The sequence below is a fragment of the Lepisma saccharinum genome, chromosome 29, assembly GCF_977018435.1.
Source record: "Lepisma saccharinum chromosome 29, izLepSacc3.1, whole genome shotgun sequence".
Taxonomy (NCBI): Eukaryota; Metazoa; Arthropoda; class Insecta; order Zygentoma; family Lepismatidae; genus Lepisma; species Lepisma saccharinum.
The window spans coordinates 18064485-18084600 of record NC_139257.1 but is presented as its reverse complement, the minus strand read 5'-3'; the positions used below and the strand labels follow the sequence as shown (position 1 = coordinate 18084600).

At 37.1% G+C, this 20116-nt stretch overlaps 1 protein-coding gene and 2 non-coding genes across 4 annotated transcripts in view; 1 reads left to right on the top strand and 2 right to left on the bottom strand.

Moving 5' to 3' along the window:
• LOC145981546 (metabotropic glutamate receptor 3-like) overlaps positions 1-20116 on the bottom strand; it is an 89945-nt gene that overhangs the window by 20776 nt on the left and 49053 nt on the right. Inside the window, exons 8-10 of one of the 2 annotated variants that reach the window (XM_083114855.1) lie at positions 14941-15063; positions 9564-9688; positions 7185-7380 (exon numbers count right to left, since the gene is read on the bottom strand). In XM_083114855.1, the coding sequence (XP_082970981.1) occupies positions 7185-7380; positions 9564-9688; positions 14941-15063 (444 nt within the window). The remainder of the gene's footprint in view (positions 1-7184; positions 7381-9563; positions 9689-14940; positions 15064-20116) is intronic. The other variant, XM_083114856.1, reaches the window with a different exon arrangement.
• TRNAT-GGU (transfer RNA threonine (anticodon GGU)) lies at positions 14216-14286 on the bottom strand. The gene has a single exon. It is a non-coding gene; the product is annotated as a tRNA-Thr (tRNA).
• On the top strand, positions 14481-14551 carry TRNAT-GGU (transfer RNA threonine (anticodon GGU)). Its single transcript has one exon. It is a non-coding gene; the product is annotated as a tRNA-Thr (tRNA).

Sequence of the window (20116 nt, the reverse complement as noted above, 5' to 3'; positions counted from 1 at the left end):
AGGTCAGTTTTTAAAATCTCAAATCTTGTAGCATCTGTAACCTATATGCTTCACAGACAATTGGAGTCAAATCATGCTACTTTTTTAAAGATAGTCTTTTTTTTCTGCAAGACAGCTGATTGCATCAATAAGGTCAGTTTTTAAAATCTCAAGTCTTGTAGCATCTGTAACCTATATGCTTCACAGACAATTGGAGTCAAATCATGCTACTTTTTTAAAGATAGTCTTTTTTTTCCGCAAGACAGGTGATTGCATCAATAAGGTCAGCTTTTAAAATCTCAAGTCTTGTAGCATCTGTAACCTATATGCTTCACAGACAATTGGAGTCAAATCATGCTACTTTTTTTAAGATAGTCTTTTTTTTCCTCAAGACAGCTGATTGCATCGATAAGGTCAGTTTTTAAAATCTCAAGTCTTGTAGCATCTGTAACCTATATGCTTCACAGACAATTGGAGTCAAATCATGCTACTTTTTTAAAGATAGTCTTTTTTTTCCGCAAGACAGCTGATTGCATCAATAAGGTCAGTTTTTAAAATCTCAAGTCTTGTAGCATCTGTAACCTATATGCTTCACAGACAATTGGAGTCAAATCATGCTACTTTTTTAAAGATAGTCTTTTTTTTCTGCAAGACAGCTGATTGCATCAATAAGGTCAGTTTTTAAAATCTCAAGTCTTGTAGCATCTGTAACCTATATGCTTCACAGACAATTGGAGTCAAATCATGCTACTTTTTTAAAGATAGTCTTTTTTTTCCACAAGACAGCTGATTGCATCAATAAGGTCAGCTTTTAAAATCTCAAGTCTTGTAGCATCAGTAACCTATATGCTTCACAGACAATTGGAGTCAAATCATGCTACTTTTTTAAAGATAGTCTTTTTTTTCTGCAAGACAGCTGATTGCATCAATAAGGTCAGTTTTTAAAATCTCAAGTCTTGTAGCATCTGTAACCTATATGCTTCACAGACAATTGGAGTCAAATCATGCTACTTTTTTAAAGATAGTCTTTTTTTTCCGCAAGACAGCTGATTGCATCAATAAGGTCAGTTTTTAAAATCTCAAGTCTTGTAGCATCTGTAACCTATATGCTTCACAGACAATTGGAGTCAAATCATGCTACTTTTTTAAAGATAGTCTTTTTTTTCTGCAAGACAGCTGATTGCATCAATAAGGTCAGTTTTTAAAATCTCAAGTCTTGTAGCATCTGTAACCTATATGCTTCACAGACAATTGGAGTCAAATCATGCTACTTTTTTAAAGATAGTCTTTTTTTCCGCAAGACAGCTGATTGCATCAATAAGGTCAGTTTTTAAAATCTCAAGTCTTGTAGCATCTGTAACCTATATGCTTCACAGACAATTGGAGTCAAATCATGCTACTTTTTTAAAGATAGTCTTTTTTTTCTGCAAGACAGCTGATTGCATCAATAAGGTCAGTTTTTAAAATCTCAAGTCTTGTAGCATCTGTAACCTATATGCTTCACAGACAATTGGAGTCAAATCATGCTACTTTTTTAAAGATAGTCTTTTTTTTCCGCAAGACAGCTGATTGCATCAATAAGGTCAGCTTTTAAAATCTCAAGTCTTGTAGCATCTGTAACCTATATGCTTCACAGACAATTGGAGTCAAATCATGCTACTTTTTTTAAGATAGTCTTTTTTTTCCTCAAGACAGCTGATTGCATCGATAAGGTCAGTTTTTAAAATCTCAAGTCTTGTACCATCTGTAATAGGGTGCCAAGGAAATGCATGGTAAAAAATAAATATATATTTTTTGTGAGTCTTACCCCCTAAATGTTTTCCTTTTGACCTAAAAATAAGATAAATGCCTTTTTCTTCAAAATTTTTTAATATTTACAGGTCCCTCAAAAGCATTGAACTTTATAATTATTACCAGAAAAAGTGCTGTAAATGAAATTTGACGAAAAGAGGGAACTGCTTGTGATTTTTTAAATATAGTTCAAAAGTTTCTATATGATACAGTTCAATAATTAAAATATCCAATTTTATGTTTTTAATAAATTATCAAAGTTTCTCTTCTCTGAAATGGCAGCACAGTGCTTTCAAAATGGCTACCGTCCACAATCACGTTTTTGTTTTAGGTTTTATTTCCAATGATTTGATAATTTTAGAAGATAAAGCACCAAGACATTTTAGAAGATAAACATTTTAAAAGATAAAGAGTATGAAGACTTTTTTGAAGATGAGGACATTTTAGAAGATAAAGAGTATAAAGACTTTTTAGAAGATAAGGACATTTTAGAAGGTAAAGACAATAGAAATGAACAAATCTTACACAATTTTTTGTTTTATTTAAACAATATTTGTAAAGGATATTGATAAAGTTACCTTTGTTTTATGTTCGATCATAACTAATTAACTACGCAATATGTATATTTGGATAAGTTACTTTTGAAATGAATTATGAAAGAAAACTAACCCTAAAAAAATATCACTTATTTAGTGAATGAGAGAATATTTAAAATTTTTGAACACGTTTTGAATTTATAATCAGGATCTATATTTTTAACATATTTATACGCTGTTACAAATTATAAATGCAATAATTAGGTGCGTTTTTGCTTTCAGGTAGATAGCTGCCATGACTTCACAAATTGGAAAAGACCGTGGAATTTGGTTGATTGGTGGCACTATAGATTTAATTACAGGATGCAAATTGCCATCAAATAGACAAATTTTAGCAAGATTCTTTCATTCTCACACAAATGAAAAGCAGACCATTCAAGAAAGTGCTAGGAGGACAACGATGGAGCTTCTAGAATTGTGGGAAAAGGCGAGAATACCTACTCGTCAAGAATACAATATCATTGTGAAAATTAAAAATTTATATGGACAATGGCAAACATTACAGAAAAATGCCAGTCGAAAAAGTGATACACAGAAACATAAAGAAGAAGCATTTACAGAAGCTTTGGATGATTTGTTTGATGTTGCCCATGCTGATGCCATGAGTCTCATAAAGATCAAGGAAGACAAAATGTTCTTGGAAGCACAGCGAGAAAAAGGAAGGAGGGGAAGTATGGGGCCGGTTGACATAAAGTTAGCCAGACAGGAAGAACGGCGTCATAAGCAAGAATCTTTACAAGATTTAAGAAAGCGCAAAGAAGAGCAGAGAAAGAAGGAGTTGGTGACAACTGATGTTGAAGTGCTTAGTGGCAGCAGTGAGACTGAAAACGATAGTTCATCAGATGATATGGTACCAGTTTTTAGTGCTTCAGCTGAAGATGTCTCACATTCTAAAAAGCAACGCGTGACTAATTTCTTTACTCCAGAGCTGGGCGCTGCTCTGGATCGTACAAAGGTAAGCGACAGAAATGCTACCTATATTTTGGCTGCTGCTGCAAAATCTCTAGGTCACAATCCTGCTGAACTAACTTTAAATAAAGAATCCTGTAGACAGTTTCGAAGACGAAACAGAGAGAACATTGCTACTCAAATCAAAAAGACTTTCTCACCAGACACACTATTGACTGTTCACTGGGATACCAAGCTATTACCCTCTTTGGAAATTCCTCAGTGTGGGGGTTCTGCTAAATCTGTAGACAGAATTGCAGTGCTTGTCTCTGGATGTGGTTTAATGAAATTGCTAGCTGTCCCATCATTACAAAATGGTACTGGTGAAGCGCAGGCATTCGCAGTGTATAACGCACTAAGAGATTGGAACTTGACTGATTCTGTTTGTAGTATGTCATTCGATACTACTGCAAGTAATACAGGGAGCAAAAGTGGCGCATGTGTATTGCTTGAGCAGAAGATGAATAAAAAATTGTTATCTTTGGCATGCAGACATCATATTCATGAACTTATCATTGCAAGAGTATTTGAAACATTATTTGAGACCGGTGGAGGTCCGCAAATAAAACTGTTTCAGAGATTTTCATCGGTGTGGAACATTATCAATGTAGAGGCCTATGAAAGCAGTATTAGTGATATAGAGCTAACTGTAAAATTGAATCCGATTAAAGATGACATTTTGACTTTTTTGAAAAACCAGTTGCACATACATCAACCCAGAGACGATTACAAAGAATTGTTGAATTTAGCAATTCTTTTCCTAGGCGACCTATCTAGTGCTGCTAATATTAATGCACCAGGTGCCTACCATCGTGCAAGATGGATGGCAAAACTCATTTATTGTTTTAAGATCTACCTGTTTCGCTCACAATTTCACCTTACAACCCGTGAACTTTCCCAACTTCGGCAGTTTAATCTGTTCGTTGTGTCCATATATTTGAAGGTGTGGTTTACTTGTCCTTGTGCAGCTTCTGCTCCACAACAAGATCTGGAACTGTTGCAAAAATTAGTTGAATACCGGATTACAAATAAAGCTGTAGCTAATGCAGCACTGAAAAGTTTCCTGCATCAACTTTGGTATTTAAGCGAACACCTAGTAGGTTTGGCATTCTTTGATGATAATGTGTCAGTGGAGAACAAAATTCTGATGGTCAGTGCTCTTTCACGAGATGAAAAAAACGAACCTGCTAAGAGAATCAACCTTGACATTGACAATTGTGACATTTCTTCAAAGCGATTATCTGATTTCGTTACTGTGAACACAAGACATATTTTTGTTGCACTTGATATATCGCAGGACTTTCTTCGAGAGCATCCATCCAAGTGGACATCACTTAATAGCTATTTGGTTGCTCAAGTCAGAGTTAAATCACTTAAGGTGGTGAATGACGCTGCAGAGCGTGGAATTTCACTAATTCAGGAATTCAATCCTATACTAACAAATCAGGAGGAACAGAAACAATTTCTACTGCAGGTTGTGGAAAAGCACCGGCGTGAATTTCTCGAACCTAAGAAGTCGAAACTCGTAGAAAGTGTAACTGCAACAAGTTCCATTGAACATTGAGTTGATGGCTACAAAAAGTTTTGTAATTCACTTACTGACTCTTTACAGTACTTTTTGCTTCAGAAATACTACATTTATGGCTATTAATAACTAGTTTTCACACGTTTTTGTCATGTAAATAAATTTCCCTAAAATTAGTTAATGTAATAAATTTCAAATGCTTTGAGGAAGTGGTAAATATAATTTTTATGTCCTAATATTTTTGGTAGATAATTACTATGCCAAAAGGAACATTTTTGAGGGGTAAGACTTTAAAATTTTTAAACTTCGTTTTTCCTTGGCACCCTACTGTAACCTATATGCTTCACAGACAATTGGAGTCAAATCATGGTACTTTTTTAAAGATAGTCTTTTTTTTCCGCAAGACAGGTGATTGCATCCATAAGGTCAGTTTTTAAAATCTCAAGTCTTGTAGCATCTGTAACCTATATGCTTCACAGACAATTGGAGTCAAATCATGCTACTTTTTTAAAGATAGTCTTTTTTTTCCGCAAGATAGCTGATTGCATCAATAAGGTCAGTTTTTAAAATCTCAAGTCTTGTAGCATCTGTAACCTATATGCTTCACAGACAATTGGAGTCAAATCATGCTACTTTTTTAAAGATAGTCTTTTTTTTCTGCAAGGCAGCTGATTGCATCAATAAGGTCAGTTTTTAAAATCTCAAGTCTTGTAGCATCTGTAACCTATATGCTTCACAGACAATTGGAGTCAAATCATGCTACTTTTTTAAAGATAGTCTTTTTTTTCCGCAAGACAGCTGATTGCATCAATAAGGTCAGTTTTTAAAATCTCAAGTCTTGTAGCATCTGTAACCTATATGCTTCACAGACAATTGGAGTCAAATCATGCTACTTTTTTAAAGATAGTCTTTTTTTTCTGCAAGACAGCTGATTGCATCAATAAGGTCAGTTTTTAAAATCTCAAGTCTTGTAGCATCTGTAACCTATATGCTTCACAGACAATTGGAGTCAAATCATGCTACTTTTTTAAAGATAGTCTTTTTTTTCCGCAAGACAGCTGATTGCATCAATAAGGTCAGTTTTTAAAATCTCAAGTCTTGTAGCATCTGTAACCTATATGCTTCACAGACAATTGGAGTCAAATCATGCTACTTTTTTAAAGATAGTCTTTTTTTTCTGCAAGACAGCTGATTGCATCAATAAGGTCAGTTTTTAAAATCTCAAGTCTTGTAGCATCTGTAACCTATATGCTTCACAGACAATTGGAGTCAAATCATGCTACTTTTTTAAAGATAGTCTTTTTTTTCCGCAAGACAGGTGATTGCATCAATAAGGTCAGCTTTTAAAATCTCAAGTCTTGTAGCATCTGTAACCTATATGCTTCACAGACAATTGGAGTCAAATCATGCTACTTTTTTTAAGATAGTCTTTTTTTTTCCTCAAGACAGCTGATTGCATCGATAAGGTCAGTTTTTAAAATCTCAAGTCTTGTAGCATCTGTAACCTATATGCTTCACAGACAATTGGAGTCAAATCATGCTACTTTTTTAAAGATAGTCTTCTTTTTCCGCAAGACAGCTGATTGCATCAATAAGGTCAGTTTTTAAAATCTCAGGTCATTTAGCATTTGTAACCTATATACTTCACAGACAATTGGAGTCAAATCATGCTACTTTTTTAAAGATAGTCTTTTTTTTCCGCAAGACAGCTGATTGCATCAATAAGGTCAGTTTTTAAAATCTCAGGACTTTTAGCATTTGTAACCTATATACTTCACAGACAATTGGAGTCAAATCATGCTACTTTTTTAAAAATGGTCTTTTTTTCCGCAAGACAGCTGATTGCATCAATAAGGTCAGTTTTTAAAATCTCAGGTTTTTTAGCATTTGTAACCTGTATACTTCACAGACAATTGGAGTCAAATCATGCTACTTTTTTAAAGATAGTCTTTTTTTCCACAAGACAGCTGATTGCATCGATGATGTCACTTTTCTAGTTTTTAACAATTTTTTTTTTTTTTTTTTTTATGTGATATTTGGACACCCCTGAGGGAGGATCTGCCAATGGATCTGAAGCATCACAATTTGTAAAGGACTTGTAAACCACACATAAGTAGTGGCAAATACATACTTTTTGTTATTTAACATTGCTTTTCTGCCACTTTTGGCGAATCATGATGATGGGCATACAGGAACTTTGATGACAAAAGCAAAGTTAGACCACTGAGCTGGCACATACATACATTTGGAGCTATTAAACTATCCACTTGATTTAGGAATAAAAGGTAATTTCAAACACTACCCTGGCGTAAATTTGTGAACACTCACATTTGTATTGCACTTACCAAGGCTGGCTATGGCCATAGCACCTATAGCCCATGGGTTCTGGTAGTCTATGAATTTCTCTGGTACCTCAACACAAATGGAGAAGTTAGTTTTCGAAACAAGGTGACCTAGGGGGCAATCTTCACACTGGTAGTCTGTCGCTTTTCTCTGATAGTACTTGCACTCCTCACACTTCCAGCAGCAGCTGCTTCCAGGCTGAAGAAAAAAGAAATGGAACATTAGAAACATGATTACAAGTTATGGTTGATAAACATTCTTATATTCAGATTTTACTAGAATGTTGCTAGCTCAACTGAGTTAAGTGGTCAAATTTGATCTTGCCGACGAATGGTCTGGGGTGTAAGGGGTGACCCTTCTACATAGTACACCCAAATGTCAACCTCACTTCCATGTAGTACACCCAAATGTCATCCTCACTTGCATGTAGTACACCCAAATTTCATCCTCACTTCCACATAGTACACCCAAATATCAACCTCACTTCCAATTAGTACACCCAAATGTCAACCTCACTTCCATGTAGTACACCCAAATGTCATGCTCACTTGCATGTAGTACACCCAAATGTCAACCTCACTTCTTCATAGTACATCCATATGGCAACCTCACTTCCACATAGTACACCCAAATGAATGTCAACCTCACTTCCACATTACACCCAAATGTCAACATCACTTCCATGTAGTACACCCAAATGTCAACCTCACTTCTTCATAGTACATCCAAATGGCAACCTCACTTCCACATAGTACACCCAAATGAATGTCAACCTCACTTCCACATTACACCCAAATGTCAACCTCACTTCCATGTAGTACACCCAAATGTCATCCTTGCTTCCACATAGTATACCCAAATGCCAACCTCACTTCCACATTACACCCAAATATCAACATCACTTCCACATAGTACACCCAAATATCAACCTCACTTCCATGTAGTACACCCAAATATCAACCTCACTTCCATGTAGTACACCCAAATAACAACCTCACTTCCACATAGTACACTCTGGACTGCATTGTTGCAGAATAACAAGGCTCTGGCGACTGGACTCTCAGGACCTGTGTTGTGTTTTGTGTTTGTGTTTGTGTTTGTGGTTATCCTTAATTCAATCCTATCACAATTCACCTCCATCTTCACAATTAGCCAAAAGTAGCAGAAAAGCAAAGTCAAATGAACCAAAGCATCAACCAATGAATCCCAGCATTGGCATGAGTGTTCCTTGTGTATGTTCCTTCATCACTTTCATGTAATCATCATTCATCCTCCTCATTACGATAAGTTGAAAGTGGCAGAAAAACACCTACATTCTCCTATGATGCATAGGAGGGAATAGGCATGTAGTACACTCCACGTGCCATAGTGGAGGTTACATGATCAACACCATCCTCCAACCAGCTTTACCCTCCAAGATTAGCCCCCGGTATCCACTGACGAGAAGATTTTAAGTCCCAGAACCAGGGCTCAAAGTGAGGAGGTATGCTTCCTCCTTATGGTATCTTCCCAGCTAGCAAAATTTTCGCAAAGCATCACACCCAGCTGTCACGCATAATGCAATGTTAATACTGCATCAGGATCGAACCAGAGACCCTGAATTGTCCCCAGGGTGATGTATCTATTCATCAGACATCTCCTGAAAGTTATTACTCGCTTGGCCTAAATGTGAGATATGCGAGAGGTTACGTTCAAAGGAATGGCGATAGAATTGTCTTAAGCTAGATATGGGTTTTATACTCTCCATGACCGAATCGATATGAATACTGTTAGGTAAAGGTTCTTACTTGCCTCACATTTGGATGAAGGTTATTTCCACAGATTGTCCTCTCGATAATCTGAATTGTCACACGTCTGACCTCCCTGTCAGAATTCACTCTCCTCACGCTCTCACCATCCCCGATCTTTACACCATCTCATTCACTCGCCAACTGTCCCCCTAAAGTTTTCGTAATTTCTTATTAAGCATTCCTTTGTCTGCTTCCTGTTAGGTTAAGCATAACAGCAGACCTGTCACTTTTAACCAACGCCTTGGATAAGATATGCATGGGAGCATCTCCCCAGCTAACTCCAAGGCTTATCCAAACATCCCCACAGCTAACATTTTCCACTTCACACGCTGGCAGAATATAAACCCAGACACATTCACAATATCTCCGCCATTTGTGGTGGTTATGTGAGCAGCACCCCACCTTGATACTAATTTCTTAGAGCCCCAGAGCCTCTTTATTCCTCCATAAAGGTGCTTCAAAAATTCCCACTGGAATCGAACCAAGGTCGCAGTCAGATGCTCTACTTACTGGGCCACTGTGGGTACAAATGTTTGCTTTTTGAAATCCCAGTAGAAATCTCAAAGATCTGCCTGAATAAAATGTACTCACCAAATGCTGCTTGATGTGTGACGGAAGGCACGGCTGGGCACAGTTGGCTTCTGGTCTTGGTTGGCCTCTTCGGTACTGGATGGCGTCGAAGTCGATGTTCATCATCGGCTCATCATCCTCACCTACTAGACATCGGCGGTTTAAAAACAAGAAGTAACAAAAATGCCTGCGTTAGCATCATTTTGTACAGCTGTTGAAGCGAAAAGGTACAAAATTGCTTTGAAGCTACAGCAATTTTTGTAAATGCTTTGTAGACAGTGTAAATAAGTTGTAGATATAATTGAAGGGCTCGGAGGTAAAAACAATGTAAGTGACATTTTGGTTGTTATTGAGTTACAAAGTAAAAACAGCCAGTGTCCACTTTGGCGTGTAATGGTTACGTCATGCAATTTGCATTGGACTTATTGAACCTTTCTGAAATTGGTAAACACAACCCGTAAACAATTTATCTACATTTTTTCTTGTATATAATTGCTTGCATTGTAGAATTATTTCTCTTTTGTAGTTTACAGTTATTACAAGCATACAAACACAGTTTTTTTGTTGTGGCATTTCAGGAGAACACACGCTCCCTTCATCAGACATTTATATTTAGTTTGATTAAAGATACTGTTATAACCGTAGACTAGAAAACAGAAATAATTTATCTACAGTATATCTTTCTGCTCAATAAACTCAATAATAACCAAAATGTCACTTTCCATGTTTTACCCCTGTGTGTTTCAATTCTCAATCTTATTTTTTGGCATAGCTCAAATGTCAATCTCACTTTCACACCCTGGAGTGACTAACGAGACTCTGGCGCATGGAACCACAGACATTATAATTCTCTGTGTGGTTGTGTTCTGTTTTGTCCATGTGTGTTTGTGGCCCCCAATGGCATAGTGTAAACGTCATCACTCTCTAATCATGGGGTCACTGGTTGGATTCCCCTGTGGAGGCACTTTAAGCTGTAGGCCCAGTCCTAATTAGCCTACCTGTGCATAAAATTGACATAAAAAAGAAACTCAAATCCATGTGTACTTGTGATTCCCCATTCACAAATTTCATCTTTATTACTTAGCTATCATCCTGTCTTCGCGATTAGCCAAAAGTGGCAGAAAAGCAAGGTAAAATAAAGCAAATCAATCAATCTTATTTTAAAAGCATATTTTTAAATTCATAGCACAAACTATGCCACCAGGGATGCAAATCTACATGGTGCTACTTGCTGGGAATTCCTTGAATTTTGGGAATTCTGCATGAATTATTTGCTCTGGGAATTCTGCAACATATATTTATGAATGCTCTGAGGCAAGCTTTTCACAGCGTAGTTTTCATTTTCACCATGGAAGGGAAAAGAAAGCTTTGTGGAAAATAAAACAGAATTCTCTCAATCCATTTACTTTGTTAGTGTTCTTTGCGGAAGATTATTACAAGATTAGAAATCTTGAAGTTGATTAGGTAAATCTGAGTTTGAAATTCATATACAATTAACAATTTCTCATAGATTCGTATATCCCATAACATTTGTGACTTGTTCTTGTGGATGCATTTTGAGTCTGAGTATGTCAAATAGCAAATGTAAACTCTGTTCCGTAAATTAAATATTTCAAATATATATATACCGTTTAATTGAATTGAATTAGAATTTTTGGATACTTTGGAATCGCACAGATCATTTATATTTTTAATATATTTCTGTGTGGGTGGTGAGAGGTGATAATACTTAAGGTTGAAATAGAGAAACCATCTGCTTGTACCCTTGAATTTTTGGAAAGTTCGCTTTGAAAACCAGGAATTATGTTTGAATTTTATCATGGTCCTAGGGTGGCCACCCAAGTCAGGGTAGTACACTGTGAAATTGCAACCACTTTTTTTTTGTGTAATGGCTGAGAAAGACACAATTTAATGTGACTACCCAGCAGAAATTACACAAGAGAACACTGGATATGTTAAATGGAACCACATATCTAGTTGCATTATTGTTCTTTTCTTGTTTGTAGGCTATGATCCCAGAGATCCCTAGTTCGAAGGCTGGGCATGGATGTTTGTGAGTGTCCATTCATCAATTCCATCATATCATCACTCATCCCTATCGACACAAATTAGCCAAAAGTGGCAGAAAAAGTGAAGTAAAGTAAAGGAAATCAATCAATCAATCTTGTTTGTAGAGATGTGGTAACATCATCGCCTTGTAATCGGGTGCCAGGTTCGATACCTGGTGAAGGCACATAGTAATTCGGATATAACTTTGAACTGTAGGCACAGTCCCGATTAGCCTTTCTGTGCATAATAAAGTGGACTTTGAACCCAAACTTTTCGTGGTTTTCCACTTTTCCACAAAGGAAAGCTGAACTTTAGTGCGTATGAAGCAATGAGTGAGACATCGTTAAGAAAAGTAAATGTTATCTGGAAAAGTAACAATATTGGCAACTTACTTGATGTTTTGTCACACGTCCCATTGAAATAGATACCTACAATTTTGTAAATGAACAAAAAAATCGAATGAGATAATACTAGAAATAAAATGTGTCATTGTAAACAGACTAGGGTGACCATACATCCTATTTTGACTGGGACAGTCCCATTTCAGAGGTGTGTCCCGGTCATCCTGTCGATATTATGAAAACCCCAAAATTTGTCCCATTTTATTTGCTTCTAGGAGTTACCTGCTTGGAATACCTTGAAAGACGGAAACTTGAGATGGTAAAGCTTAGAAATTTCTGTGTGTGTTGCTGCAGAGTACATTGATTTGATTTGATTTGATTTGCTTTATTTTACTTCGCTTTTTGTGCCACTTTTGGCTAATTTGCAAAGATGGGGATGTGTGATGATGTGACGAAATTGATGAATGGACACTCACATGCCCAGGCCAGGATTCGAACCTGGGACCCCTGGCATCGTAGCGCGATGTGCTAACCACTCCACCACAGGGGGCCCGGCTGCTGCAGAGTACAGTATGCCTAGTTGGTCTGATATTCAAAATAGCATTTCCGCAATTCCTAATAAATTACTGAATGATAAATATTTTCTAGCAAGTCTTGAAGTTTTCCTGGCGACAAAAGATGAAAAGGTTCTCTCGTGCTATTGACCAGGTGAGTTGTGGAAAGGATTCCAAGCTTTCAAGAGCTAACATCACTCTCATTTTCAGGGTAGAAGTGATGATGAAAATGACGTTAGCTCCTGAAAGCTTGGAATCCTTTCCACAACTCACCTGGCTTATAGAGCGAGATAATGTTTTCATCAAATATTTTCTAGTTCGAAACAAAACTCTTCGATCAGTGACAAAATGCAAGAGAAATTGTAATGTACATTGTATTTCCAAAAAAGATTTGAAAGAAAAGAAGGTGTGCTTGTCAGATAAAGGGGCACAAGTTACAATCCATACTTAAATAAATACTAACAAGGTAATAATAATAATATTTTTACAATTAGGCTTAACCAATTTTTCAGGAACTGACCTTAGGATCTCCCATTTTTGGGTCAAAATATTATGGTCACCCTAAAACAAAGTCATGTTGCCACAATTGTAACTTTGGCAGATTTTTATAGATAACTTCCTATTTTCTATTTTACTTTGATGCAGAAACAATGGAGAAACAAGTATGCAACTTGAAAAATTATTGACTGTTTATATCATACTTCTTGCAAAGTAACAGATTCAGAATTGAAATCATACTGGAGAAGAAAATCACAAGTAGAGATAGAACAAGTGTTAATTTAGAAAATACATCCTCGGTGACGATAATTTTAGAGTTCCTTCTCCGTTAGGTTTCAAGTAATAATGATAATTTTAAATCAAGACTTTTAGTGTTGTGACGGCCCAGTACCAGCCTTACTTGTAAATTTCAGTGTCTAATTAATTCAAAGTACTGTGACAGAGGTGAGAACCTTGCTGGCCTAGTTGGTAAGGTGAGTGACTACCATGTGGAAGATCCAGGTTCGATTCCTGATGTGGGTGATTTCAAGTGAAATTGTGTGTGTGAAATCTTGTACAGTGGAACTCCAGTTTTACCTTCCCGGATTTTACATTTTCCTGCATTATACATTCATTCTTAATGGTCCTATCATAGCAAAATGGTATACAATTTTCCTCGATTTGACATTCACCTGAAAAACGTGATATCGAGGTTTCACTGTATTTATTTTTTGACAAGCATTTGTTTTTAAGAAGGCTGGTGCACCCTTTCCCCATTTGGTGTATTGATGCCCAGTCTGCAAGACTTGAATTTGAACTGATTTCATTTGTCTTTTATTATTATTATTATTATTATTATTATTATTATTATTATTATTATTATTATTATTATTATTATTATAATTATTATTATTATTTTACACTGCTTTTTTGCTTCTTTTGGTTGATCATACATCGAAGATGAATGGTGATTAGACAAACTGATGAAGGGACACATAACAAATATCCACGATTCAAACCTGGTATCATTAGTGGCGAAATCTGAGTCAAACACTAAATGCAATTGGCCACTGAAGTAGCTCTTATGTTTCAGGTAACTTGACAGTTAATGTACTGATAGTTTTTTCCTCTCAACGCAAATTTGCATTTACAATCTTAAACATGCTTTGTTTTATTCATCTTAAATGTGCACATATTGAAGATTAGGCACACACAGGAGATGTACTACGTAGAAATTTTCAGCGAAAAATGCAGGCTCGACCAGGACTCGAACCCGGGTCTCTGGCATACCGTGCCATTGCTCTACCACTGAGCTACCAAGCCGGCATGGTCTCGCCTGATTTTTCACTATCGCTGTTTTACCTGCATGGAATCATCTCTGCCAGTGCTACTGCAACGGGATCTGTTGCCTTTGAAACACAGTAAACGTCGACGTTGCCTGGCTCCTCCCGGCATAGAGATGTTAATTATTGATGCAGGTAAAACAGCGATAGCGACAAATCAGGCGAGACCAGTCCGGCTCGGTAGCTCAGTGGTAAAGCAATGGCACGGTATGCCAGAGACCCGGGTTCGAGTCCTGGTCGAGCCTGCATTTTTCGCTGAAAATTTCTATGTAATACAGATAATAGTTTGGTATGTTATAAGTGAAGTGCATGGTAATATGAAAGTCATTGTTATATACTAATTTAATTGTCCTCAGTCTAATGTCATCCAAGGGATCCTGGTTCAATACTCGTGGAGGCACATAATGGTTCAGATCCCACTTTAAACTGTAGGTCCAGTCCTGATTAACCTTTCTGTGCATAAAGTGGACTTAAACCAACAATTCAAATTTGTGACACTATTAACAATTCAAATTCGTGACACTATTAACAATTCAAGTGGCTTTTGACTGTAGCATTGAGTAGGCTGAAGCCTAAGCTGCTCGTACATTATGGGTGGAAGCATTCTAGGCCTCTAGAAATAATCTGTACTCACATGAAAAATTTCCTACAACAGCCCAGTGGTAATGGTTGTCATTGTATCGCTGGAAATTGAGAACAGAATATCTTGGTGGTCCGTCACCTCCATTTACGAAGCGAAAGTTCTTTCCTGATTCATCTGAAATGTGATAACAAAGTAAAATTCATTGTTCAGTGTTGAACACTAATGTGATCCCCAAATACATAAATTACAAACATGGCATTTTAGAATCAGAACTAAGCACCACACAACACAAAAATTACAATTCACAAGAAGCCGATGGCATTTTGAGGATATTCATTTTCACTAGGACTGATCGGAACATATTGTTTAGAATTTATTCACTGATTCCAGCCAATAATTTCCTGGATTTTGTGTATTTCACAGGATTTGCAAAAATGCAACACTACTTTGGGGAGTCTAATTATCATTTAAATTATGCAAAATTCAAAGTTTTACTTTATTTTTGCACCGTTATTGTGTGAATAAATGGATTTTGTGATTAACGGACAAGGTATTTTAATGTTCCTATGTAATTCTTGAATAATTTAAAGCAAACCTTTGGGAAATTGATGCATAAGTTAGTTTGTAGCGTTTGTGTTCGGTATGGCAATACTGTGGTGTTAGGAGTTTGTTTATAGTTTAACGTTCATCAATTGGAGTGCCATTGTTGTGCTTGTGAATATAAATTGAATTATGCAGATTTGAAGGAAGATATTGTCATTTTGTGGGCTAAAGAACAGTAAGTGTCAAGTGAGAAAAGAGAACACTTCCGACATATTCAACATTTGTGCTGGGGGAGAGTTGCAACAGGAAATGCAAAGAGGACAATTTTGATTTGAGTGATTCTCCACATTCAGGAAGACCATCGGGCTTTAATGAAGACGATTTAAACAATTTAATCCATGAAGATCAATGCCAGTCGACCCGAGAGGAAATGTGATGAACTGTGACCATTCAATGATGCTGCAACATTTGCATACCCATTTGCAATAAGTATGTTTTAGGTTAAGCACACTCTAACAGAAATCAGCAAGTATTCCAGGAATACTGGATCATGTACTGCTGCATCACAATATTGCACGCCTACACTCCACTAACATGACAAAAGCTGCTATCCAGGAGCTTGGTTGCAAGGTTAGTCCACACCCTCCTTACTTCCCTGATCTTGCACCTTCGGATATCCAGTTTTCCACCTCTCAAACCACGAATCTTCAAGGAAACTTGTTTGGTAACGAAAATGCTCTTTAAGCTTGGCTTGACAATGTCTTTAACCCCAAATCACCCCACAGGCGTGGAATCGGCAAACTGACCCAGTGTTGGTAGACAGTTATAGACAATGAAGGAAATATAATACTGATTAATTTCTGTCATTTGTTCATCTCAAGTGAGCATCAAATAAGAAACTTTTGCCACAGTGAAAAAAAAATGCTACAAACTTATGCATCAACCCAATAATTGCAGTGCATTACTTACATATTAGTTATTGTGAATAATTCTTAATTGTTGGAATTTTTAAGCAACGGTATTGGTTCAAAGAAGTTTCAGAACTCAGCCCTAATATTTACCTCTTCCTTTCTTTTATCCTGACAACTACGACGTGATAACCCATGGATACTTATTTTAATGCTTTTTTTCTCTATTCCATTGAGAACACGTGCATTTTTCTGCAAATTTTTCACATTTGAATCAAACAATCATGTACAAGAAATATGTCTCAGTGAATTGGAAAAAAAATCTCTGACGTTATCAACATTGATGCTTGACTGGATCTTTGGCAGTTGTCAGGCCAAATTTTTTTCTCTCCATTTGAGAAACCACTTTGATATTCCAAAATCTAAAATATTACATCAGCTTAGAATTCCTTCTAGAGCATTGACGTTAATTTTTGTGTAGTTTGCTTTCGCTGTTTTCTAGATATTATCAATAGTTTAAGAGACTTACGTAATCGCGAAACTATTGATAATATTTAGATAACAGGGAAAGCAAACTACACGAAAATTCACGTCAATGCTCTAGAAGAAATTCTAAGCTGATGTTATTTTTCAGATTTTGGAATATCACAGTGGTTCTTCAAATGGAGAGAAAAATTTGAAAAAATTCACCCTGACAGCTGCCAAAGGTCAAGTCGAACCTTAAGAGGCAACACATGAAAAAATTGGTGAGTAGGCAGTGGCATTGGGTGGAGGGGATGGGGGGAGAATACTATATGCTGAAAGACAATCCAAAAATTTATATTTGGGCTAAAGATAATTTATTTATCAAGTTTCTCTTCTTTGCTGGGAAGAGGGGTAACTTCCCCTGCCTCCCTCTGGCACTATCACTGCTCACCCCATCTGTTGACATATTCTGGGGCAGAATGTGAACAAAAGAAAGTTACTGGTCACTTTCATAGGTTTGTTAAGTCTTTAAATAGCTGATATTTGTTTGCATGAATGTAATTGTATATTTTTTGCTTTACTTGTGTATACAGGGTGTCTCATAAGCAGGGACTGCGAACCGAATTTGAACTCGAACTGAAACAAGCTTCAGTTCGACTTATAGTTCGCACTCGAACCTGAACTGAAATGTTTCGCTACATTCTGGTGCACCATAACCCTCCGTGTACTTTCAGTTTCAGTTCAGTTCCGGAATGAAACCTCATTGTGAACACTTTTGGTTCGCACCCGAACCTGAACTGAAATGTTTCGCTATATTCTGGTGCACCATAACCCTCCGTGTACTTTCAGTTTCAGTTCAGTTCCGGAATGAAACCTCATTGTGAACACTTTTGGTTCGCACCCGAACCTGAACTGAAATGTTTCGCTATATTCCGGTGCACCATAACCCTCCGTGTACTTTCAGTTTCAGTTCAGTTCCAGAATGAAACCTCATTGTGAACACTTTCGGTTCGCACCCGAACCTGAACTGAAATGTTTCGCTACATTCTGGTGCACCATAACCCTCCGTGTACTTTCAGTTTCAGTTCAGTTCCGGAATGAAACCTCATTGTGAACACTTTTGGTTCACACCCGAACCTGAACTGAAATGTTTCGCTATATTCCGGTGCACCATAACCCTCCGTGTACTTTCAGTTTCAGTTCAGTTCCGGAATGAAACCTCATTGTGAACACTTTTGATTCGCACCCGAACCTGAACTGAAATGTTTCGCTACATTCTGGTGCACCATAACCCTCCGTGTACTTTCAGTTTCAGTTCAGTTCCGGAATGAAACTTCATTGTGAACACTTTTGGTTCGCACCCGAACCTGAACTGAAATGTTTCGCTACATTCTGGTGCACCATAATCCTCCGTGTACTTTCAGCTTCAGTTCAGTTCCGAAATGAAACCTCGCTGTGAACATTTCCGGTGCGCACCCGAACCTGAACTGAAATGTTCCGCTACATTCTGGTGCACCATAACCCTCCGTGTACTTTCAGTTTAAGTTTTGCTTCGGAATAAAACTTCGTAGTGAACAACTTGGTATTTTGGGGGCTGCCAGATCCGAATATTTGGAAATAGAAAAGATCCGAAATGCCATTAAGGCAGTGTTTCTCAATTTTTTTGCCTGAGAGTCCTCCTTGACATAATTGAATATTTCTGTGTACCCCCTGAATTCTCAATATTTTATATACCTAAAAATTGTATGAAATAAGTGTGAAAAATGACACCAAACACGAACTCATTGCTTCCAATACGCTACATAATAATATGGATACGAGTTATTACTTCTGAGTGGCAATATGTTTGTAATTCGTATATCTTGGTCGTGTTTGGTGTCATTTTTCATATTTTATAGCCCAGATTTCAATTATAACAAAATAAATGTAATATTGTTACAACATAAAAAAATAACATTGTTGATTCAAATAGTCAGTAGGTGACTCACTAGTCACTACGTCCGTCCGGTCCAGTTTCTATTGCGTCACCACCTGTAGGAAGGGAACAGGAAGTATGTATTTTCCAACAGTGCCTTACATCGCATTGCATTCCCGTTCCCAACCAATCACGTGGCCTCCTACCCGACTGCCATGCCATCAAACTGTTTAAACCCAGGTACTATAAATAACCCTGTTCATACAAGAGATTATTGATTGATTGATTGATTTAGTTTATTTTACTTCGCGTTTTGTGCCTCTTGGCTAATTTGCGAAGATGGGGATGAGTGATGAATGATGAAATTGATGAATGGACATTCACAAACAACCAAGCCCGACCGGGATTCGAACCCGGGACCCTTGGCGTCGCAGCGCGATGTGCTAACCACTCGGCCACAGGGTCGGGCATATACAAGAGATTAATCAAATCCACATTGGAATCGTGTTTTTCACCACAGCTGCAGCGCAATTCAAGAAACAATTCTCATATTGGCATTGTCCAAGAGTGGTGGTCATTGGTTCTGCTGTCACGAAAGACGTTTGATCGACACACTGTCGGCTTAAACCACAATACATTTTCTTTCAATGGGTAACTGGGGAAGGCAAGTGCAAGGCGCATTTTTCCCACTTTTATTGCGAGAACGCACTTTTCCGAGCGCATTTTTCCCGACACCGGTGGTTTTGCCTGCACCAGCCACCCAGGTAAGCGTGGAGCAGTTGTTCTCAAGTGTGAAGTTTGTAATGTCAGATTTGAGGTACAACCTTTCCTCTCCAACACTTGATGATCTCATGGTCTTGCGGACGAATGCTTTATTCCAAAAGCGTTCTGATCAGCACTTGACAGCCTTAAACCAAGATGAAAATTCTTTCAGTTCCTCTATTAGCTCCAGTAGTGTTTACGAGTTCGTCGAGGAGGAAGGTGAATAGTCATTGTCTTTCATGCTCACATGTTTCCTGTCGTTTTTCATAATTCTCGTTTGGAAAGACATTTAAAAGATTAACATTGTAAGATTTATGTATGACCTAATTTCCTTTTTTATTCAAAATTTAAATAATAGCTGTTAAAGTGCAAATGTTACATACGAGGAGGAGAAACTCGTACTACAAAATTATGACATGTATCATTTACAATCAACCAAAGTTTGTGAAGCATATTTTTAAGTGCTTTTTCTTTAATCCATGGTTATTTGTAGGTGTGAAAATATCCATCGAGGATAGATGCTTATTGCGTTTTTCATAAATTAACAGTTCATACACTATTTTATTTTAATTTTCTATTTTCAGGAATTCAGAAACAAAATTATGTAATTACATACAAAAGAGTAAATGCCATT